At 41.6% G+C, this 24,443-nt stretch overlaps 1 protein-coding gene across 1 annotated transcript in view; it reads right to left on the bottom strand.

Moving 5' to 3' along the window:
* Positions 1-5,471: 5,471 nt before the first annotated feature.
* The window catches only part of WIF1 (WNT inhibitory factor 1), a 43,000-nt gene continuing 24,028 nt past the window's right edge, over positions 5,472-24,443 (bottom strand). Inside the window, exons 3-9 of the mRNA XM_018080243.1 lie at positions 20,146-20,286; positions 17,000-17,095; positions 15,775-15,870; positions 14,370-14,465; positions 9,143-9,238; positions 8,514-8,609; positions 5,472-6,298 (exon numbers count right to left, since the gene is read on the bottom strand). Of these exons, the coding sequence (XP_017935732.1) occupies positions 6,177-6,298; positions 8,514-8,609; positions 9,143-9,238; positions 14,370-14,465; positions 15,775-15,870; positions 17,000-17,095; positions 20,146-20,286 (743 nt within the window). The 3' untranslated portion in view covers positions 5,472-6,176. The remainder of the gene's footprint in view (positions 6,299-8,513; positions 8,610-9,142; positions 9,239-14,369; positions 14,466-15,774; positions 15,871-16,999; positions 17,096-20,145; positions 20,287-24,443) is intronic.

The raw sequence follows: 24,443 nt of genomic DNA, 5'->3' as shown, positions 1-24,443 counted from the left end.
ATTTACAGAGCCAGTTGGCTCTGGCTGCTCTGCGTGTTTGACTTTAAAATGCAAATGATGTTCTTCCAGTGTGTAAAAAGTTGTAACCCAGGGCACAGAATTGGCAGGAGGATGGGTAGGAGCACCTCCCTTGCAGGCCAAAGATGCCACTCCAAAAGCGGGGGGTCTGCATGTGAAGAGTGGGCATGGTTAGAAGGAGTCTGGGGAAGAGTGGTGCCTGTGTGCAGTGACTTTGGACACTTTGCATCCTTAATCTTGCAGTTGCAATGGGTGGGGTGTACTAGAAAACACTCATTGAAGGAGTGCAGACGCTACAGGCTAATAGGATGCCACATTGGCCAGAGCAGGAGGAGGCAAAGACAGGGGTGTGACTCAAATTAAATACATCCTTTGCAATACCCAGTGGTACAAGAAACATGAGCCTGCATTTTTCAGTCAAGTAGACCTTCGGTACAAGCAGTCAGTCTGCTGCTCCCCCATAATGTCCATTATTTGTGGGATTTACATAAACAGGGTCCCAGAGGGAAGGGATCTGAAAACTCATCACTGTGCTGAGTGGGTTTAGGAGCTGGTGTACAAACTGAATCTGATGTTAGCATGACACACTGGTTTCCTGTTCTGCTTTTCAGGCACAGTGAGGTGTGTTGAATCAACAGGCAACATGAACAGTGCCACTGCAAGTTCAAGCAGTACCTTGTTCACCCAATAAAATCTGCTTGGACTTCAAATAGCTGAAATCTGCTTTGGAAGCACAGCTTCTCTTGAGCACAGACCTTTTTCCTTCTCTTGAGACATTTGGGTTTTTGATTGAGACACCCTGACAAATATTTAAATGGTCCTAAAGAAAAGCAAGCTTTTCACCACAAACACCAAGAGGTGTTTGTCTTCCATTTCTCTTTTTGGGTACTTTGGGGCCTCATTCACTGCCATCCGTGGGCAGCATCACCTACTCCTCTGCCCAGGCTGTCCCCAGGTAGCACCAGCAAGGCCAGACACTGAAGCCAGCACTACATTTGACAATTTCTCTGTTGTTTTGGGGCACATGTGCCCAGATGCATCTGGTCACCATGTGTGCCTGACATTTAAGCTTATCCCTGTAGACTATGTTGGAGGAGAGAGGTCCCTTTTCAAAATATGTGCTTAAAGCACAGACTGGCCTCTCCTCCCTCCCCAGCCATAAGATCCCTCAAGGATATACTAGGAACAAAAGTGTTAGAAAGGACCTGTGAAAATGTCCCTTGTAAGCACCTGAACTACTTATGACCTGTGGCTTGGCCAGAGAGGGTCTGTGTGTTAAATAGTCTGAAAAACTCACATTTCCATGGAAAGATTTGTGCAATGAGGCTGTTCCTCTCTTCTGAGGGGCTATGTGAAAAGAGATTAAAATGCAATTTCTGTAACTAATATGAATAATAGAATAAGTTGCTCTAAACCAAAAAATACAGTGGATTTTTTGTTTAACTTAAAATTGTGATGGTCCATTTAAATTAATATTGTCTGAATGTTGTGAACTTTAAAGACCCACAGATATAAGCAATAAGTCTTCTCGGATCTGCATGCATGCCTTTTCCAAACTTTGCTGTACTCCTGACTTGTTTGTTCTGTGCCCAGCTCAGCTTTGCACTGTTGCTAAGTGTGGGTGAACTTGCTTGGGCTGCTGCCTCCAGCCAACACCAAGGAGTGTGCAGTCAGCTGTGCCCCAGGAGGAGCACCATCAGGAGCTGAGTGACTGGTTTGTAGCTCCGCAGCCATCCCGTCAGAGAGCTGAAAGAAAAAATTAAAAACAACCGGGACTCATTTCACTTGAGATTTTTTTTAACTAGATGCTTTTTATAGCATCATGTGAGAAAATCTTGCAGGCTCATTTTAGGGCTGGAGATGGTGTCACTGATTTAATTATAATCTTAAGGCTTGGCTATGCTCTGGTTAATCATAGCACCTTGCCACCTCACTGAACATAAAGTCATATTCACACTGCAAGATCTGTGGGATTTAGTAGGATTAAATCCCTGTTATGCATGAGAGCTCTTTTGGCTGATGCAGTTTCTCTAGTCTTGAGATGAAATGACTGCAAGACTTGGAGCTGCCATGAAGCTGTGGCTATGAGGGATGCCTCAACCCCTCTCAAAACCACCCTGAGATTAGCTCAGTTGCTTAAAGCATGGTGCTAATAAAGCCAAGGTTGTGGATTTGATCCCTGTATGGGCTATTCACTTAAGAGTTGGACTTGATGATCCTCGTGGGTACCTTACAACTCAGATTATCCTGTGAACACATCCACCACCTCTCCCTGCCTCAATGCAGTGCTATGGGCAGTGCAGGCACCAGAAGAATCCTGACATAATTTCAGGCACCTCCCACTTTGCTGCTGCCAGATCCCCCTTTAGTATCTGCAAGCAGGAATGTTTTTCTGTAGTAGGCAATCTCAACAGAACAGGTGATGTAGAGAAGTGAAAGGAAGGGGAAGGTAACAAATCTGTCCAGTAGAAACAAAGCTGCCATTTCTGAATTAATAGCAGTAGGTCTGGCCAAATCTTTGAGCCTGGCGTTTGCAGTTTGAATCTTAAAGGCAGCAAGTCATCTGGAACAACTCCGATTTTTTTTATCATTTTTTCCCTTAATATTCCTTGAAATGCAGCTGAAGCTGGAAGAACAACAGCAGGAGCATGCATTCACACCACATGGGAAAAGAGTGCTGAGTCCTGGCATCCAGTGCTGCCTCCTGGTCAGAAAGACCCTGTGAGCTGCACCCAATGTGTGTGGTGGTGCTGTCCCTGCTACCCCCCTTCTACCTCTGCTTTGCAGGTTGTAACTGAGTCAGGTTGCTAATTTATGCATAGCACAAACAAAAAAAGGAAAAAATTCTCTCCAGCTCTGAAACAGTCAAGTGAAGAGGTACAGACAGAGCCAAGGGGATTATAACCTAAACTGCAAATTGCCAAAAAAAAAAAAAGCAGGTGCCTCACTAATGGCAGCAGTACAAAAAAAAGGCAGTTTGCCCTTAGGGTGTCTGCCTCTTATTTCTTTCTGTACCTTATGTATTTGTTCTTTGAACTGTTGTGCACACATGGACATAGCAGGATGCCAATATTAGATATCCAAATTATCGAGCACTATTAGAAGAACTTTGTAAAGCTGTAATTTTGTCAGTTGCTTAAATTGGGGTTTCTTGGGTAGTGCTATAGTAATTTAACACATTTGCTCATTTTGAGCACCTTATAGCTGCTGCTCACAAATGTAATGTTTGGCATCTCACTCTGGCTAACTACAAACTCTTCATATATTGTTGAAAAGGCAGTTTCTGTCTATTATAGCGGATTGGTAGTTTGACTTTTTTCGTTATTTTTCTTTGACTAATTTTCATCTCTGGTATATAGTTTGGGGTTTTTTTAATGTGTATGTTCTGTCCAGTGACAGAGTGTGATAAATTCTGTAGCTTATTTTCTAACGGCAAAATTGCTTCCAACTTTCTACTGGACTTTTTCTGGAGAATTAATGTTTTCCTTTAGCATTGTCAGATATCATGGGCTTTGACTTAAAACTTCTCTGACATCAAGGACTGCCTCTACACAGGAACCTTTGTGCTCACACTGGCAAAGCGGAGGAAATTTTGCATGTAGAAAGTTGGTGCTGTTTTAGAAACAGAGTTGTGTTATAGTGTTCACCTTCTGACACTACTCTTCTCATGATTGATGTTACTTACAAAAATCAGTGTTGAAACTGTGAAAACAAAACAGCAGCATTTAGTGTCTTTGGAACACTATTAAAAAAATTTACTTCATATAAAAAAATACACTTGCTATTTTTAAGGAAGTGCTTTCTAATAAATTTACAGGAGCAGAAAAAGTTCAGCCAAAATATCTGAGGAATTTTAATTAAGAAATTTCTGTGGTTTTTAGTGTAGTGTGTGACCAGTTACCTGAGTCAATCTTTGCAAAAGAAAGAGCAAAAAGATAGCAATGTGATATCTGTGTTTGTACACAACTTCTGGGGCCTCCCTGGAAATACAGAGAAGATACACATTTAATCTCAGCCTAATATTAATCTCCTTATTTCATCACTTTTAAAAAAAATATCAAAAATGTTTCCTTCATCAACACCTCCCCCCAGGTTTTCATCACCCAAGTGTTTTCTTCTGTGCCTTGTGCTGCCTGTTTTCTATCTGTTTTTGATCTGAAGAGAGTGCTTTTGGGACAGCACCAACTGTGGTCAGAGGCTGAGCACCTTTCCTGCCCACAGCTCCCCTTGCTGGCCCCAGTAACTGGAAAAGCCCCACTTTTCCCACCAGCAGCTGATATTTGCCACACAAAGGCCCCATGCCCCAGGCTCCTTACAGGCCCTTGGCTGGTCAGAGAGGTGCCAGGGGTCCCCTGGGAGACACAAACCTGAGAGCTGGGGACCGTCACTTTGGAGCCCACCAGCCACAGGTGTTACACATCCATGCTGAGCAAGCTCCTCCTTCAGCAAGCCTGAGCTCTTTTACTTTCATCATCCCAGAGAAGGGTATCAGGACAGGGAACAAACCACCTTGTTCAGGTTGTTTCTCATTACTGCCCTGGGTGTAGTGGGGATGGCCTGGCCCTGCTCCTCCTTCCCCAGTGGTGTTTCTCCTTACAACAGACCCGGAAGGCTGCAGACATGGGTGGTGATGGAGGTCTGTCTCCTGTCGGATCAGGATTGCTGGGCAGTATCCACAGTCCCACTGCACAAAGGACAACAAAAGAATGGGCTGTCCTCCCCTCTCTGGGCTAAGCAAGTCTTAGCTTAAGGGTCCATTGACTAAGAGACCAGGAAGGTCAGTTTAATACACTGGACTTCTTCCTTGTAACTCAAAACTTCTCACTCATTAATTTTATGCTTACAATTATGTGTTATTTATTTATTTATTTATTATAAGGTTGCCAGAACTGTAGTATAGCAAGGGTCTGAAATAATCTGTTGTACATTTATTGCTCTTCAGTGCAAACAGAAAGCATTTTTCTTGCTTCCAAGCCAGGTCACATTACAAACTGTATGGCCCTCGACTGTCGCAACACGCAGCACCCAAAACCTTCTACGGTCCGATCACAACACAACGTGGGAGCATCCCCCTTGAACAGGAAACACAGCCAGGGCTGGACTATTGCCCGCTTGGACAGAGGCTCTAAGAAGAATATCTCGAGTACCTGAGGCATCATGAACAGGGCACACCAGCTTGGCATGGCTGACTGGCAGTACCAAGATAAAAGGAGGATGTGGTGGATGGCAAGGACAGGGAGAGAAACACCCGGTCTTCAGTGCTATCCCCTCCTTGGCAAAGGCACAAGAAGAAGTTGCTCTTCTGAAATATTTTTAAGAGTTGTGGTGGTAAAAGCAGAGACAGGGAAACCAATCCCATTGTGCCATTGTTTGATGAGTGTGCTCTAGAAAAGCCATCGTCCCAACCCAGTGTTGATGAGACTGCAGTAGGCCACAGAGAGCAGTACTCGAAAAACTAAAGCAGCATTTTTATTTTATATATAACTGCCAGTATAAAAAGTTTATTACATAAAAGCTGTTTTCTTTACAATATATTATATTGCTTCAAGCTGATGCAGAAAGTTCATACATTACAGTTGTACTTTGTTTACAATATATTCTGTGGGTTAAATGGCACCACTACAGTGTATTTTTAATACACAGTATTTCACAAAACTGTAAGGCCAAAAATAACATTGAATTGAGTTATTCAGTTTTTAAATTAGGCAACTTATCTATTTATTTGTTTTTCTTTGGGAAAAGTCTAAATACACAATTTGTAAACATTTGTAACATGCACCTTTCTTTTCTTAAGTAAATTAAATCTGTAGCCATTGAAATTATTCAGGTTAGCATCTACAAATTTTTCTGCTTGAATATTGTTACTTAAATTTTGGAGAATATTTGCAGTTATATAATCAAAAAAGGAAGTTTAAATGTAACTGTAGTACAAAACACCATCCAAAGCACTGAAAGAAGGAGCCTATATAATCATGCTACAGAAGTATTTATAAAACTTAAAAGGAATAGTAAGTGTCAGCTCAGTGGTTTATAATGAAGCTAATAAAATTCCAGCCAGTAATCTTAACTGTAATGAACAGCATTTTAACATTCAATCCATGAGAGGTTAATGAAGGCTATGCACTTTGTGTAACACAAACCATTTCAGATGTTGGAGTTCACCAGATATAATTGGATTCGGGTGGAACATGCGTCTCCTCGGCCCTTTTCGGCGAAGGCATGTGCTGCCTGTGCTTGCTGCCTGCTGGCCTCAGGGCGCTCAAACCGCTGCCTCCGTACCCTGGAAAATTATCCAGTTCAAGAAAAAAGAATCCACAGAAGTGGGCTTGTGATCCACAGCTAATATTTCAAGTGGGAACAGTCTCCCACATTTGAACAAAGGGTTTTGCTATGCCTTACAGAAGCACTCACACCTCTGTTACCCCTTGGGATGAACGAGGTCCTGCCAGACAGAAAGATGCTCTCACCTGGCCAGGGAGCCCAGGAGACCATCAGCACACCCAGGCTGTCACTCAGCCCTGGGTTCACATGTGCACTGCCTGTGCAAGGTGGGTGACAGTCATGATGATCTGCCAGCAACAGGCTCCCTGGGGAAAATCTGCACCAGCTACCTGAGCTAGGCTTTGTTTTATGGTTGAATACAAAGAGAAAGAACAGCAGTGATCATAAACACCTAGGAGGAAAAAAAGCACTCTGAAACAGGCTTAGAGCTGCTTTTTTTCGGAAAATGAAAGTGAACAATAAAAATGGAATCCAAAGTATTATGTCGTAATTCTTTATAGGTTCATTTATCCATCTCATTACTTAAAGCTCATGGAAATGACTTTGAAAAACTGAGTCCCCCGTTTAATTTTTTAACCACTCCTTTTTAAGATAACAGCTTTACAGAGGAGCCATTAATTTGATGGAATATGAAACAAATCTCTCAAATTAACTATAAATATCCTTTCAAGATTGGGAGATATTTGTTTTCAGTTCAAAGGAGTGAATTGCAGTGCATGCACATGTATATGCAATTGAAGCCCTACACAGGCACTTAAATGGGGATGAATGTTACCTAAATGTCCTATTCACAGTTTCTTTGCTGAATACAAAGAGAGTTTTGGAGTACTAAACACAGCAGGACTGTATCCAAACTCCAAATAATGAAGGATGCAAAACCTTGGAGCTGACAATAATGTGTAACTATTTAGTTCTGATCACAAGGCAGGCATGAGCTTTGGTTTTGTTGTACAGGTGATTACTTCTTTGGGGATGGTCACTTAGAGAATGTGGTTTTTTTCACTTGCTATCTGAGTTCTTTATAAGAGGAGTAAGACAAGAAGAAAAAGTTCATACTGAACTTATGAATTGCAGTTAATTTCCATGTATCTTTTTTCTAGTCATAACTTACAGCATTTCTCCTTCAGAGAATAGCACGAATAATTAAAACACAAATCCACTAGCTAACAATAGAAAAGTGGACTCCCTAAACCTAATTTTCACAGCAAAATCCATTTTAGTTAGGTAATACTCAGTTTGAAATTAAAATACTATATTTATCACAATACATTTTGATATAATACAAATCACAGGCATCATCAGCTTTTAATAAAAACAAACATTTGGTTGATGTTGCAACGTAAAATTTTGCAAAATTTTTCAGATTTTTTATTATTGACACTTAAAACACTAAATGTGAATTGGTAGCTAACAGTGATAAACATTAATACCTCATGGGAGTATATGAAGGTTATATATTGAAGATCTGCTGTTGCAGCACTGTGGTACATGAAATATAAAATTAAATCTGAAGTTCTTACCGGATATATCCAATTGTATTTCAAATTATTTTATAGTACCATTTTAAACCCAGTAAAATGATCAATTGCTATAAGAGGTGGCAAATGGACCAATAAATACAATAGAAATTCATTTTAAGGGCTTTAACTTTGCTTGGGACAATATATTTTGTATGCTATGGATAAAATATTGGGACAATATTGGGACAATACATTTTGTATGCATGGGTGGGAAGAGGAGGACAAAATTCCGAAGTTGCTAAGAACAAATCTTGCATAAGTCTTCAAGTCTTCTCCAAAGTTTCTAAAGGACATTTCACTTTTTTCTGAGTTTTAATAATTTTTAAAACCTGACAGAGTTTTATTTCTGAAAATGCCTTCCCAACATTTTAAAGCTAGCTGATCACTGAGGAGTGCCGAAGGACTTGTATCCCTTTTATACTATGAGTGAAAGACAGACCAGGTCAACTAGAAATCTGATCGATACCAGATTCTGGAATTTCTAATACAAGGTTGATCTTGGCAAAATAGTTTCAAATGATTCTAAGTATTTTTTTAAGCAGTTAAAATGATGAAGTATTGAAAATCCTCGTTTTATTGTTCGGATTAAGGACTAGAAAAAAATGGAGTGTGGTATTATTAATAATGCTGGAAAGGCTCATCATCGGGTGTGTAAGACCTCAGATACGACTCTCAGGTTTGTTTCTCACTTACTTTTATTGCAATGTCTCCCATGCCAGCCTTCTTTGCACTGGCACTTGTTGGGTTCCACACAGGTGCCGTACAGGCCACAGCCAGGTTCACAGACAGCTGTAAAAAAGCAAGCACATATGCCTGACCTCTTGGCCTTTCATCCAGACTCAGTCACGCATTTGCTTTCCCTGCTGTTCCACATGATGGGTTGGTTCTGGCACAGGCTGGGGCTCTCATAATACATCTGTGCCTTTCCACAACAGAGTTGTTCCAGAGCATGCACCAGAACCAGCGGGAAGAGGGCAGCCCACAGCACTCCTCACACAAAATGTTCCTGTTGGATTTTAATGTGGTGAAGTATTGACATTTTATCAAACATTTCTCTATTACTAAACTACTATTGCTGAGCTGACATATTGATGGTTTTTAGAAACTCAGAGTACAGAAGAGACTGTGAGGAGACTTTAGTAAAAGAAAGTGTTTCTGGTTTCATAATTCCCTTAAGTCTGGTGTATGTTCTATGTCCAGAAAGTTAAATAACTCGAAATATTTGACAACAAACAATTAGTGCTGATGTTATATAAACAGACACTGCATAGCCGGATTGATGCTCCCACAACAAGGACTGATGGAGTGGCTTTGGTACTTACGCTTTGAACACAGGTCTCCCTGGTAGCCTTTGGAGCACTTGCATTTGTTCCTACCAGTACATTTGCCTCCATTTTGACAGGGCTGATGGCATTTACCTAGAAATTGAAAACACAGAGACAATGGTCTTAGTCCTCTGTGCCTACTCTCTCCCAGGAGCTCAGAGAAGAGACTAGAAAACTCTCCAGTCTAGTAAGGTCCTCTGATTACTATCCGCTATTGGTTGTTCAAACTGGCAGTGACAAAATAACAAGGAGAAGTCCGAGGGCAATCAAAAGAGATTTCAGGCCCTGGGATGATTAGTAGAGGGATCAGGAGCACAGTAATGATTTCTTTGATCCTTCTGGTAACAAGGAATAATATTGATAAAAATAGGTAGATCTATAAGGTCAATGAGTTGCTCCGAGGTTGGCGTACTCTGAAAAATTTGGGGCTTTTTGACCATGGGATGATCTACTCAACACCTGTCTACTGACACCTGACAGGATGCACGTGTCTCAGAGGGGAAAAGGAGTTTTAGTGCTGGAGGTAGTGGGGCTCATTGACAGAGCTTCAAGCTAGCTTGGAAAGGGGAAAGGGACAAAACCAGGCTGGTGATGAGAGATGGGGTGGTGTGCCAAAACTTGAGGAAAGGAGCACTTGAGGATTCTTCCATGGGATCCCTCAATCTGCTTCACAAGGTGTTGGCTACAATGTACCACTCCTGAAACCTGTGCACACCAACGTACATAGCACGAGGAACAAACAAGAGGAGTTTGAAGCTTTGGTCCACTCCCAGAGTTTTGATCATTGGCATAAGTGAAACCTGATGGGATGAGACCTGTGACTGGAGTGCCCTGTTGGATGATTACAGGTCCTTCAGGAGGGATAGGCAGGGCAGAAGAGGTGGAGGTGTGGCACTGTATGTAACAGAAGGGTTAGAATGTATGTAGATCACAGTCGGCAATGGCACTGTTGAGAGCCTCTGAGTAAGAATCAAGGGGCAAACAAATCATGTGGATGTCACTGTGGGAGTCTGCTATAGACCTCCCAGCCAGGATGCTGACACTGATGAATTATTCTTTGAGGAACTGAGGAACACTTCCAAGTCAACTGCCCTTGTCCTTACGGGGGACTTCAACTTGCCAGAAATTAACTGGGAGCATCACACAGCTGGTACAACCTGGGCCAGAAGATTCCTAAAAAATCTGGATGATAACTTTACGGAACAGAACCTAAGGGAGTCGACTTGAAAGAATGCCCTCCTTGATCTGCTGCTTGTTAACAGAGGGGATTTCCCGAGCGAAGTGGAGACTAGTGGCCCTCTTGGCCACAGCAAACACGAAGTGACCAAGTTTAAAATCTCAAGGCAGGGAGACAAGGCAGGGTCACAGAGCAGCAAGTCCGATAGAGTTCAAGAAGCATTTGGACAATACTCTCAGGCACATGGTGTGACTCTTAGGGATGGTCCTGTGTAGGGCTGGACTCAATGGTCCTTGTGGGTCCTTTCCAACTTGGCTGATTTGGTGGTTCTGTGATTCAGTGAAGTGTCTGAGAAGCTTGCCTTGTACCTGAAAAACTTATCAGATGCTGATGTAAGAGTAACCAGGAAGACTCTGCTGCAAGTCTGTGCTTCCAATTTATATGCATTCTTCTGCTTTGAAAATGTGACAATAATTTGGCATGGCCAAAGCCCATGTGACCTTGCAGCTTTTGCAGCTTTTTTGCAAGTTGTGTCACTCTGACTTCGCAGAATCCCCCATGTGACCAGTCAGTATTGCCTCCTGCTCTCCTCAGCCTTCATGGGGGAGGCAGCACTGCCCAGACTATGCAGGTGCAAGGAGTGGCATCCAAACCTGGGGGCACAAGCAGAAAAAAATCTGGTGGCATCCAAGATACTCAAGGACTGACAGGTATGGCCGCTACTTGCAGAAAATAAATGGCCTGGCCTGTCAGCTTGTATCAGAGGCTGTGGAGTACCATGGTGCTGTGGATGGTGCGATGAGAGATGTTCCACATGGCAGCTCAGAAACTAAGGGCACATTAAAAAAGCATGCCCTTCTTCCCTGTTTGATGAGAATAGAGCAACTTTGCTAACAGTAATTAGAACTGGTAGATGTTTTTCAAGGCTCCTGGTCCAGAAATTACTTTCCCTCACACAGAGGTTTTGCCAAAGGCAGAGGTAGGGTCTGGTGGTGCTGTCATAGGAAGGCTTCTTTGGCCCTGATTGCCTGTGATGGAGGAGGCCCACGTTGGTGGAGGAGATCCACAGTCAAGTTCTTCCTGGGCATGGCTCACACCAAAGACCTTCCTCAAACTTAACAAGTGTCCCATCACTAGACTGTCAATACCCTCTTCGAATTTGTCTGCATTACTTAATTAATTAAATCTTCTTTCTAGGAAGGGGAGCGCAGAGCCCATGAGCTTAATCACTCCCAGGCTGAGGGAGGCTCACTGTCACCTCCCTCGGCACTCTCAGGCCACCAGGAACTGCACCATCAGTCCCTTGCCTCCTTGATACCCACACGTACTAGTGCAGCTTTTCTCCTTATTGTCCCAAACCATTTTTCGTCTTTTCCAATGCCACTACATTTTCTAGATTCTTCAGAAAAGAGACAAAAAACCCCCCTTCCTATAATTAGCGCTAATATTACCTGGATCTGTGAGGAAACAAAAAGTGGAACCTGGAGTGGCAAACTGCTTCCTTTAATTTCGTTTCCTTTTGTGTTTTTTTTTAAGAGATCTGCACGTGATAATTTCAGCATCAACACTAGCTGGCTGTGCTGAAAATCTCATTCATGATCACAGACTGCCCCCTTGGGAGCTCAACACCCCAGGCAGTGCTTGATCTGCCCTCAACCTCTGCAGACCTCTGTAATGCACATATGTACTGTCAATACAAAGGAAATACTTGTTCCTAATGTACATAATTATTCTAATAGCCCTGAAAAACACCTAATAAACAGCTGATGGAACTAACTGTGCTAAAGAGAGTTTCTGTAAAAACATCATTTCCCTGCAGAAGCCTCTGGAGAGGGAACCTATAGGTCTTCTAATTTTCAAACATTTGCATTCCAAGCAATTAATGATCAAAAGGAGCAAAGCTAAGGAAATCCATGAATTTTCCTAGCTCTTGAAATAAGTCTGGAAAATATGGGTCACGAGATGTGACAGCAACTTCCACTGAGTTGCATTAGGCAAGCATTTGGTACTCAGTACATTGTACTCAGTACAGCTCAGTTAACTTCGAACCAAGATATTGTCACAGAATGAAGGAAAGAGTAATAATTCTCTCCGTTATTGACTGAGAAATGGAAAAAGCAACAAAACAGCTAGTGACAAATAGGGGAGGAATCTAAAACAAAATAAAACTCTCTGGAATCAAAGTGAAACACTAATTAGAGACAATGCATACCTATCACTAGAAAAAATCTGGAAGACTGCATATGCTTGTTGGTATTGTAGACAACCAGTACATTTCCCAGGAGTCTTACAGAGGGGTTCAACTATTAGACAAACACTCAAAACCTTTACACAATATTAAAAAAACCAAACAACAAAACCTTTCAGTTTTCAGAAGATGGTCTTCTGCATGTCGAAAGGTTTTCTCCCCTTGTTATTTTAAGACCTCCATGACTGAATGTAGCTGGCCTTGGATCTAAGAGACAAGACTGAGTTGTGTTTCTCTTCTGGTGTTTCAAAGCCCTGTCTAGCATTTCTTGCAGTCTTACGCTGTTGTGCTGGCACTGGTGCAGTGCCCAGGGGTGGTAGCAGTTGTCAATCACGCCTTAACAATTGCCATCCCAGCTTTTCAAGAGCCCAGGCAAGTGCATAGCTTTCCTTGCTCTCACTGATTTAACTCTTAGCATACTGCTATCCTGATTTTTTTTTCTTTCTTTTGTACAGGAACAAGTTTACTGCCTGTATTTTAATTAATTTGAGTTTCACGGGTAAGCCTTTGCAAGAAGTCAAAGCAGTTGCACCTATCCCAAGCAGTAGTCGACAACAATGAGCTTCAGCTCCTCAGACAGACCAATTAAATTTATTGCCCTTAATTATACATGCTGTAATATCAGTTCTTAGAATTCTCTTCAAAAAAAACACCATCAGCATAAAAGAAGTTTCTCTCTTTGAATCAAACTTTAATCTTCATCTGAAAAATGTCAACAAAGTTGACTTTTTGGGGACAGAAGAAAGCAATGGGGTTCTGTTAGAGTGTCAAATTTGAACTTGATGTAAGCAAACCACTGTAAATCCAGTGGAAACCCACACTGTTGTTCTTGTGGCATGTGATCCAAATTTATACCAAACTTAAAAACAGTAAAGCTTTGCTGCTTCTGTTTGGCTCAAGTTATGATAAGGTAAAAAGGTGTTACAGAATGCCTTGTAATGCACAGAGATATGGTGAAACACATACACCTACTGTTTATCTGCACATAAATACTAAACAAAGCTTAGGTCTTACAGTATCTGTGTTCTTTCTTTGCACAGTAATTCACTTATTGTCCTGTACTGGCTGACAGCAAGTTAGAGTTTATTTCCAAGTGTTTCCAAAGTGATACAAATTGCTTACTTGTGAGAAGAGCTTGTCTCTATGCATATTAAGAAATCAGCATTTACATATCCCAGACCAAATGCTAGTCTCTACGCTCCTGTGAAGGTGCTGGGGAACATCAGTGAGGTTATTTTACAGCAGGGGAATTGTCTTGCACAGTGTCTAGAGTCCAGAAAGAATGAGATCCAATTGTACGTTCCCAAGTTGCCTTGTCAATGCAACTTAATATGTCACATGAAAGCTCTCAGCTCTTGTGGTTCAATCCTCCTTTTACCCCAAACCCTTTCATTCCCAACTTATAGTAGCCCTTTCAGAGTTGTGGGCTCAAATCTAATCTGCTGTGCCCAAGAGTGATTTGCCATAATGTTTGAAAATAGATGCCTCATGTGGGTTTGCAGCAGCACATCTCTCTGTCACAGGGTATTACTTGCACACTTACAGCTTGAGGATTGTTACCAAGCCTGGTTACTAGTGAAAACAAAGTGAGGCAGGGGATGAGATGGTCTAGTAATGAATCAAACTTATAAGTAGGAAACTCACTCGGAGGCATGTGATACCTGACTCTGCAGGTCCCAAACTACCATGTGAGACCCTTGCTGTGAGCCCAGAAGAGGCAGGTTGTATGTCATCATTCAGATATTGACACTAGAAGAGGGTGACGTAAGTGAAAGCAAGGACACAGAGATGCTACTCACTAATTTCACAGTGGTCTCCTTCATAGCCTGAAGGACAAATGCATTTTCCCAAATAGAAACATGTCCCTCCATTGAAACAGGTTGTTGTACAGTTTGCTGAAACAAATAAAAAAGGAATTAACTAAGTCATTAATATGAACTAAGCCTGACCTGGACTTAATGTTTTCTGCTGCTCATCATAAATAAACATTGAGTAGGTTTTAAAAAGTAGGATTAACCTCTTTTCATCTGGTTTACATAGGAAGATTGAAATGTGGTTATTCCTACATAATGCTTTGCATGGGCACACACACAAGTCAATATAGCGAGAAACACGTGAATAATACAGCAATGAGTTCTCTGAGGACAGGCTGTGTGACATCTTTATCAATCCTCACATAAAAAGCTCCTTGAACGATTAAGGTCCTATTGCTATTAAAACTGCCAGTGGTTGATGAAAGGAGCACAACCTAGGACTGGAAGCTACTTCTACAAGAGGATACTTCGCTACAGTTCTTAATTTATGCTTTGACTAGAAAGAAACCTTTGCAAGTTTTCCTGTGTGGTGACGTAGATGCAAATGCTCTGTCTCTCACCTGCCAAATTACTTACATTGTGTTAGATATAACTTTTCACCAAACAACTGGGATTCACATTAATCCTTCATAACGTTGGGAACATTTAATTGCAGTGCACTTTTGAAACGTTTTTTAAATGTGGCAAAAGTCTGTTCAAAGACTAAATACAAGTGAGGCAGACACTGACAACAACAGCTTGTGCAGCATAATGGGAAGGTTTCTATTATTTTGCCGAAAAGTCCTCTAGGACCTTTTCACTCAGTCTTTACTTCATATAGTTCTGCAACAATAAATGCAGAATGATGTTCTGCTCTGCCATGCACAGGTCAGTTATATTTCTGCAGGACTTGGGTTTTTTTCACATGGTAGCTCGGACTATTCCAAATTACTGTTCTGAACAACTGACAGTTCATTTTTATCCTTCATAAGTCACAATGCAGCAACAAAAAATGAATAGCCTGCTTATTTTTTCATGAGTCCAAATGCAGCACATTAATGTACTAAATAATTAGTAAAACTAATTTTACTACAGGTAACTAGAGTTCAAACAGAGATTTTTTCCCACCCCCCTAGACATATGTGACTTTTGTGATAGGTCCCACAGCTTTTCAGTGAATCAGCTGAAGCAGTTATCTAAATTACCTTTTGAATGCCTTGAAATCCCTATATTTTTTCAGCAGCTGCCAGGCTGTGCTAGAGCACGTATTTGAAGAATCACAGAATTTTTAAAACTTATTTACTTATTGCTTACCTGACTTTTCATAATCTACTCCTAGAGGGGAGCTACCACAGATGAATAAAGAGAGGCTGCTGGATGCAGAGCCTGGGGGGTTTTAGCTGGCACTTACCTTTATCACAGTTGATGCCGTAGAATCCTGGGGGGCAGATGCAGAGGCCGGGGGTGATGCAGAGCCCACCATTCATGCAGCGAGGAACACACAGTGCTGAGGAGCGGGAGGAGCAGAAACAACATTGCTGGCGTGATAGCAACTGGCTATTTAAATACACAGCACATCAGCTCCTTAAGCTACTCTTGCTTCTGCTGATTGTTCTAAGTCATCTTTGCAAAGTGCCTCTGTTAGTGGGTTAAATCTATTACATCTCTGGTTTGTATCTGGCAATTTGGGTACAGTGTTACTGAAAACTGAAGGCTAAATTAAGGTCAAATCTGATTCTATATGTAAGCAGAAACTGCTTCTTGTACCGTTTAATACCAGACAGAGAAGCACAAAGTACCCACATACACCTACACCCTCTGGATATTTAAAATACCCCGAGACAAGTCCTTTCTGTAACTGGATTCTGGTGCTTCAGCTGAGAAGGCAGGACAATCTCAGAGGGGTCAGTAACAATGTGGGGTTCCCAGGTAGGCTTTACAGTGAACCTTCCCTTTTCCCTCTGCATACCTGAGCATAAACAAGGCTACCTAATTTAGGCTAGGGAAGCCTGTTGCATGGCCAAACTCTCCTGTATGCTCCCTCTAGAGCCTCACTGGAGGCTCCCCCTAGAGCTTCTCTGGAGCCCCTGTTCTCTCCTAAGACCTCTCTGCCTTGTGGCCAGCCCACAAGGCTCTTCAGGGAGGCATGGCAGGGGGCAATGCTTCGTTTTGTGATTGCCCAAAACCAGAACATGCAGTAAGGTTGGGTCCATACTAGTGAGTTAGACAGCATTCAGGCATGAGGCCAAATGGGGGCAAAGGATCATCCATCTTGTGAAATTGTTGGTGCCTCTCTTGGCTTGTTTTTGTCCCTGGCTCACCAGCAAGCCCTCCTGAGCATGGTCGTGGGATGAGCAGTGGCCATAGACTCCTCCCAAGAGGGAGTCTGTAGTGGGTTCATTGGAGGGTAAGAGTTTGTTAAACATATGAATGTAAGTTGTGCCAATTGGCCCCCAGGCCAGAGAACAGTCTCTGATCATTTGTAATTAATATTTCTGTAATTCTCTTACAGATGTGGACTCAAAATATACAAAATCTTCAGAATAGGCTATTCTTAATTTTAGGAGAGATGCAGGAGATACAGTTTTGTTGAGGTTATAGTAAAGAAGATAGTTGAGATTTTTTTTTTTAATTACCTTTCTCACAATGAGGCCCGTAAAATCCATCTGGACATTCACAGACATGTCTTTCGTTGCAAAACCCTCCATTTCTACATCCTCCTGGACACTCCGCTTCATAAAATATAACAACAATCTTAATTAAATGCTGTCAGCCAGCTCTCGGTAGGATCAATATACTTCTTTGACACAGCAGTAAAAATATTTGCTGACAGACAAATGATGAAGAAATAGAAATTCAGCTATGACTTCTTCAAGAGAAATTAGTTTCTTTTTTAGTAGTCTACAAATAGAGGTTTCGTCACGTGTTCAAACGTGCAATGTGCTTGTTGACAGACTGTGCATTTTCCCTGCTTTACTATTCCATGAGTGCATGAACAATGTGGATGCTCTGCTCAGTCCACTTTCTTTTCTGTGTGGAAATGAGCAGGCAACTCAGGGCAGTACTTGCATGGCTGGTTAGACCTTCCCTCAGTGTGCAGGACCAGTTTCAATTTCTACAGCCTAAAGTAGACTGCAGTGCAACTTGCATTGCATTAATTACCACATCTGTTACTACTGGGGTGTCAAAGTGATGAAATTGGTATTCATATGAAAGAGTCAGCTGCAAGGTTAAATGAAAGAAGGCCAGAAAGGAAGATGAAAGCATTCCTGCACAATGGTCCTATATCATCATCCAACTCTCATTCATATCTCAATTACTGATCAAATACTGGTAAAAGCATTTGGCAACACTGGCAGGATTATACAAAGATGACAAATATCTCTGGGTTCCACCACTACCCTCAAAACACCAGAGTCCATTGAACAAGACGCAAACTAAATCAAACCCTATGGAACTCTATGAAACCACGGCTGCCGGGTAGAAAAAGCAATTACTCAAAAATACCTTCCCAGATACCTCACAGAGAACAAGGCAGGTAGGAGAGGCTGCCTATTCACATTAGAAAAACTTAACACTACTAGTGATCAGTGGTAGGCATGATCTTCTCATCTCTATACTCTGCCATGTGACACTCCAAATGACAAGGTTCAAAAACTCTGAGGTAAAATGATATGCCTTACAAGTAAAGTTGTTTACAGCAGTACTAATAGTAGGAAAGGCTTTTTGGTCCAGCTGTGTTCCAACACCGTACTCTATGACTCTTTCTGGAAATGCTTCTCTTTTTTTAACTGAATGGAGAGCTGCTATTCATGACAAAGAATGCAAGCTTAAATACATACCATTTCAAGTAGAAAAACAGGAAAACATAACTTTTTGTGTGGCCACCTCTTAGCCACAACAAATCCTCTCTTATTCCACAAAATTGCTCTCTTGCTCCCCTCACTTCCTCTGGTGCAGGCATTTCTGTATGGCCAAGAATAACTGGAAGCAGTGACCATGGCCCTGGCAGGAGAAATTGGAGCTCCTCACCACATGATGTCTTTCAGAGCAAGAACATCAACCCATAAGGACATTCTTATCCTTGCCAGCATCTGTCCCAAAACATTGCAATGTTCACCTTACTAGACACAGGGAAGGAATGGGAGTTATCCCAATATGGACTGGAAAAGATGAGGTGAGAAAGCTCTTCCTCTGCACACCTCTAGAGTTTGGAAAATCATCCTTGTGTCTCTCAGCTAGCTCCAGGAACAAAAGAGTGGGACAATAATCAACCCCAGGTTTCTTAAGAGGCCACAGGATGTAATACTGCTTAATTTTTAAATATTACAACTCATGTAAAAACAGTAACAACAACTAATAACACAGAAACGATAACTTGGACAAATGCTACAACTAAACTGATTTTGGAGCCCTTTCTGTTTAAGCCACTGTTTTCCACAATACAAACCTGTAACTCTGTCGTTCCTATTATAATACCTCCAATGCTATTTCCAAAGTTTATTAAAAGATACTCAACTGAAAATAAAAAGATAATAAAAAAAAATAAAAAGTTTTCTGTAGTATTTACCACAGACACACAACTTCATACATTAGATCTGATTGATTGATTTTGCTTCCTTTAAGCCTCCCTTTTCCTTTCTTTTTCTCTGCTCACTTCTCCTCCTCCTCCTCCACTCTCCATGGGCTAATGGGCAGCTGTAAGGCTTCAAAGGAGACAAGCAGTTTTGCTTTTTAGGTGTAGTGAGGTTTCAAAGAATAAAAAGCTCCTGTTCCTGCTGCTCGCTCTTTGAAGCCACGCTACAGCCAATTAGAGAAAAGAGTGAGGAGAAGAAATTGTGAGACTGTGAATGAAGACTTAATCGGAGAAGGATAACAGTCTTGTTCTATGTACATCAGCCCTGTCATGGGTTAATTTGACACAATTGCACATGATATGGGATAACTGTCTTATCTTAGACACTGATTTTTCAATTTCCACAGCCTCATTTTAAAGTGATAATTATAGTCTTATTACATAGTGTTTATGATTCATAGATGGGTTGATTAAACAAGTGCTCTCCTTTCCAAGCAAACACTGCAATAACTTCATGACATTCTTCTTCCAGTGCGTCCTCTCTGTGCTTACTGCTTGATAACTGCAAGTACTGAACACCAACTTCCACCACCTTACCCGTATCCAAAGCCAAGAGGTTGCATCTGAGCTACAGAGAAGGTAAAGCCAACTTTTGCAGAAATTTTTTGATTTAGTATTTTTGTGTTCAGTTTGGATGTGCAAGCTGAGATTTAAGGAAGTAAGGGCACCAAGTTGGAGCTAAGGCACTGACAGCATTAACGGATACTAGTGTCCCCACTACAGCTCCCAGAAGTTCAGTTCTCCAAATTATGTGCCATTTCTGCAAATGTTAACCTCAGCCTGCTTTCATAGGACCAGCTCTCCTCCAAGCACCTCAAATCATTTGCTAACAGGGGCTTTTCATATGATACATCTCTATCAATGTCCTTGATGTGATGAAGGCGAACAGGAGGAAGGAGCAATGTCTTCAACCTAGTGTAAGTCTGCTAAAGGAGTTCAGTAAGAAAAGGGTTAGTAAACATGTACTAAATAAACAGCAAATGCACACAGAAACAGAATAGCCTGGAATTCACCACAATTCCTACACTTTTTGTGAATGCTTTATTTCCATCCTCTCCAGCTCTTATCCTGAATGAAATAAGACCTGGTCTTACAGGTCTTACAGTTAGGCGACCTGGTCTAACAGCATGTTCTCTTTAGTGTTACCTTGCTGACAGGTTTTAAAGAAGATGGCATTCTGAGGGGTCTGGAGAATAATATTGCCTTCTGAATTCATTACGATCACGTTCACTTCAAACGCAGCAACCCCATCTTGTTTTCCAAGGCAAGGAAATCCAACCTGAACCACTAAAAGGGTAATAATAATAATAATAATAACAACAACAACAACAACAACGTACACATGCACACACACATATAAAAGCATACACTGAAATACTAAAAAAAATAGATTATAATTGTATTTAAGCTTCAGAGGAATGCCATTGACGAAAACTTGTAATACAGATACACAGATCACCTTCTTCATAGGTGGCTCCAGAATTAGAAGTACAGCAGCACAGGAAAAGAGCTTGTGCTCATTTACTGATATAACCCAACAGTTTACAGCACAGACAGAGATCATAACACAAACATACTTTTGCTTGCAGATGAGGCATTCACTTATGTAGAGCTATCTACGAAAACACCAAAACAAGCCAGAAGCCTACATTTGATTTTCTAAGTTGAGTTGATCACTTCTGAGTCTAAATTTTTCAGGCTCTCATACAACTTCTGCAAAAACATCCTATATATTTTGGGAAAAAAGTGACTTTGGATAAGTTTTTCTGGTTTGGATATTGTGATAATACTTAAATAAGGTAGTACCATTATGTGCAGGAAAGATGGTATTCTTGATAAAATAAAATCATGGGTGCAATATTTAAAAAGAAGGCATAGACACATCAGTCTGACAGAACTAGTTAAGTGTAGCGATATTTGGACATTGCCTTTCCAGGAAAAGCAATCAAACACTTTTGAAATACAAAGAGTCTAGGTAAATAATTAAGGCCAGTGAATCCGGAGTATTTTGATGACAAAGTAAGCCTGACACCTCACAGCTATGGAATTCTCTGCTGTGATTGCCACAAGCGATCTTAAATAATCTTCAATTTTATCTCTTTTCTTCAAAATTGGCTCTTCCTAGCAGTTTTACAAGTTAGATCCAGCTAATAGAAATTGTTTATTCATTGCTTCTGAAACTGGCCTGAGCTTTCAGAACCAAATACTGACCTAACAGCCCTACATTTGGTTTGTTTTAAATTGCTTATTATGAGAAAATTTGCAAGTCATAATTGGGCAATTTTTGTTATTTGTTGCCTTGGTATAATACAGAATAATTTATTGCTGGAATACATTCTGTCTCTGGTAAGTCCTACAAACTGAAAAGTCCCTTGCAGTTTTCATTCTAATGCAATTACATTGTCGAATGGCTTTTACACTAACCTTTTCAAAGACCATTACAGAAAGCATGTAACCATTTGGTAAGAAGGAAACTCCTATAGTAGATTAAATATATTTTAAATGCAGCAAACTTCTTAAACTGTAGTAAATTTCTTACAGCACAAGTGCAGGAAACCAGTATGTTTCAGTCGAACGAATTGCAATAGGGAGGAAGATGTGGCAGACATTTAATGATGGCACTGTAGTTGCATCTAGACTTCACCGAATAGGTAGCAAAGCCCCGAACTCCCCTGAGATTTGGCTGTGGTTTAAATGCTTAGGGCAAAACCCAGGAATGCATCTCTTAGGGCTAAAGTCTGAGGGGACAGGTCAGAAAGCCCTTATTACAGCAGTGCCAAACCTGGAAGCATCTGAATCCTGGACTTACCACACGTCTGAACAGTTAGGACTGAACACAGTAAAGCAGTAAAGGATGCTCCTGTGAGCAAAAACCACCTGGATCCTGTCTGAGATCTGTGGTGCTTCAGGGATGAAATAAAGTCCCTGAACTCTGCCTGAATCCTTGCATTTTTATGCTGTTTGAACGATGCTAAGCACGCAACAACAGCAATACAGTCAAACCAAAGCACAGAGCAGAAGTCCCTTGCACCCAAAACCACGGCTGTGAACTCTCATGGCCTATCATAGTGCTGAGTAGGGCTGGGGTAGGACAAACCTCAGTTCTGGTCTCTGCTTCCCATATTCAGGATGCAGTTCACATTTGTCCATCACTGGCTAAAAACAAGCAGAGGAAATCACAGCTCTGGACTTCTCTCTGCTAGCCCTTCTCCCACCACCTTGCCACAGAACAGCCTCTACTACACATTTATAGTTCTGCATCCTCTGGAGTGCTTGCACCCAGGGCTGCAGAACAGATGGCTCTAGGAGGAGTGATGAAAGTTAAAATAATTTGAAAAGGAACCTAAGGAAATCTAGTGACTTACACCTAATTTAACGTTAGGTGGTAATTAGAATGCTCTCCTGCGATGTGGAGGATGAGGGTTTAATCCCTTTTCTCTGGGAGCTCATGCCTTTTCCCTCTGTTCAGAAAACAAAATTTTCTTCAGTAGAAACAGGCTGAGAGCAACTCTGTGTGTCTGCACTGCCCTTCAAGCTTGAAGGCAATTGCTTTACCCACTTTAGTGAATACGCCAAACCCACCACCAAAAACAACCTACAGTCTTGGGGTGGGACTGCTTAAGGGACATCTCTGAATGACCAATCCCAATAGAAGCAGGCATGAAGGGTCTGGAGAAGAGTGGAGTCTGGAGAAGTGCACAGGAGTCTGGAGAAGTGCACAGCCCTGAAGCCCACTATTGCTCTCTACCAGCATGGCAGAGTGAGCAGAGCTGCTGCACCCAGAGAAGGCACCCAGAGAAGGCACCAATTTCTGCCACCAAGCTTGGAGAGAGTTTCAGCACCTTTGGATGCTCAGCAGTTACATTTTAATGTCTCAACACCAGCAGCAGGCAGGGAGAGGAAGTCTCCTGAGCCTGGCCAGTGGGCTGGGTGGAAGCAGTGCTGTGCCAGCAGCCTGGCCATAGTCTGCACCAGCAGCACCAGCAAGGCACCGCACTGCTGGGTTCAGACAGGGACAGGAGGAGCCAACCCAGGTCACTTAAGGGGCCAGCTGTTTCTCAGTCAGAGGCCACTACATTACTTCTGGGCACAGATCAATAGCTGGTTTTACTTTCCTGAGTGTGGTGTTCAAGATGTTAATCACTGCCGCAACAACACCTCACTTTGTTTTGAACTTGCTGACCTCAGGTTGAACCATTCAATTTTCACAGGGCTTCCCTGTGAAACAAGCAGCCAGCTGCTTCTCATTGGGCAGGTACCCACACTCCTCTCAAACATCTTCTTTTGGACAAGCTGATTAGTCTTAGCTCTTTAAGCTCCCAGTGAAAAGCATCTTCTACAGCCTTCTTAACATCTTACCACGTATCTAGGTGTAACAATACTCGTGGTTGTGAGCACTGAATCAGGTTGCAACCCTGGGATTTGGGAATGGGATTTCAAATGAATCTAAGGAACCTAGGTGATTTAAATCTAATTTAAGTCTGAGGACAATTTGGTACCTCATCTCTTTAAGGATATGTGAATTAGAGAAAGCTGAGAGAAGGACAAGGCTGCATCCCATGAGAAACAATTGACTCTTCAGTCTGGCAAAGAGAAAAATTAGAGGGCACATAATAGATATATACAAAATCATGACTGTCATGAATAGGACCAACAGTAAGGATTGACTACTGTCTCTACCAGTGCAAGGACTAGTGTCCACCAGACGAAACTGCTGCAGCCAGACTTGAAACAACAGAAGGGGATCTTCATGCAATGGGAAGCAGTGAACTCCTTACTAGGGTGATTTGAGGTAACAGAAGATGATATGGACTCAAGGAGAGCCTAGAAAAGTACTGGAAAGAAAGATCTGTAACCTGTGTGGGCTTATAAAAACGACAAATCACTTAAGATTCAGGAAATCCTCTGAGCTGAAGCTAGTCAGAGCTGAGAGGGTAAACTAAAGTATCACATATGCATGTCCTTCTTTTGCTCTTTCACAGGTCTTCTTATGGCCACCATTGGCCATATGATAAAATACAGGCTAGACAGGCCCTACAGCACTAAAGCCATCCATATGCCTTATTTGGCAGTAGGCAAATATCCTCAAAGAAGTTTTAGAAGTCCACTGATTTTGACAAGAACACTAGGTTCAGCTACCTCTGAGCAAGGTATCTGTTAATCCTCATTCTTGTTTCCCACTCTCTTGTTTATTATAGTTTATTATAGCTCTTTCCTCTTTTATTTCTCCTTAATTGTCTAAAAGGACAATTAATTGTCTTTGGGCTAAAACACTTCTTCAAGAGATAACAACTGTTGATTTGTTATTAAATACAAGCTTGTGATTGAATTTATCCTGATGTGTCTGTCTGGAAAAATGATTTGGTAATGCAATAGACCCAGGTAAACCAGACTAGATTTGTCACAACTGTTTTGTGAACATATAAATTATACCAATAACTACA

The sequence above is a fragment of the Manacus vitellinus genome, unplaced genomic scaffold, assembly GCF_001715985.3.
Source record: "Manacus vitellinus isolate BGI_N305 unplaced genomic scaffold, ASM171598v3 scaffold_5_pilon, whole genome shotgun sequence".
NCBI lineage: Eukaryota > Metazoa > Chordata > Aves > Passeriformes > Pipridae > Manacus > Manacus vitellinus.
The sequence above is the reverse complement of the archived record's forward strand: the minus strand, read 5'-3'. Positions and strand labels throughout refer to the sequence as shown.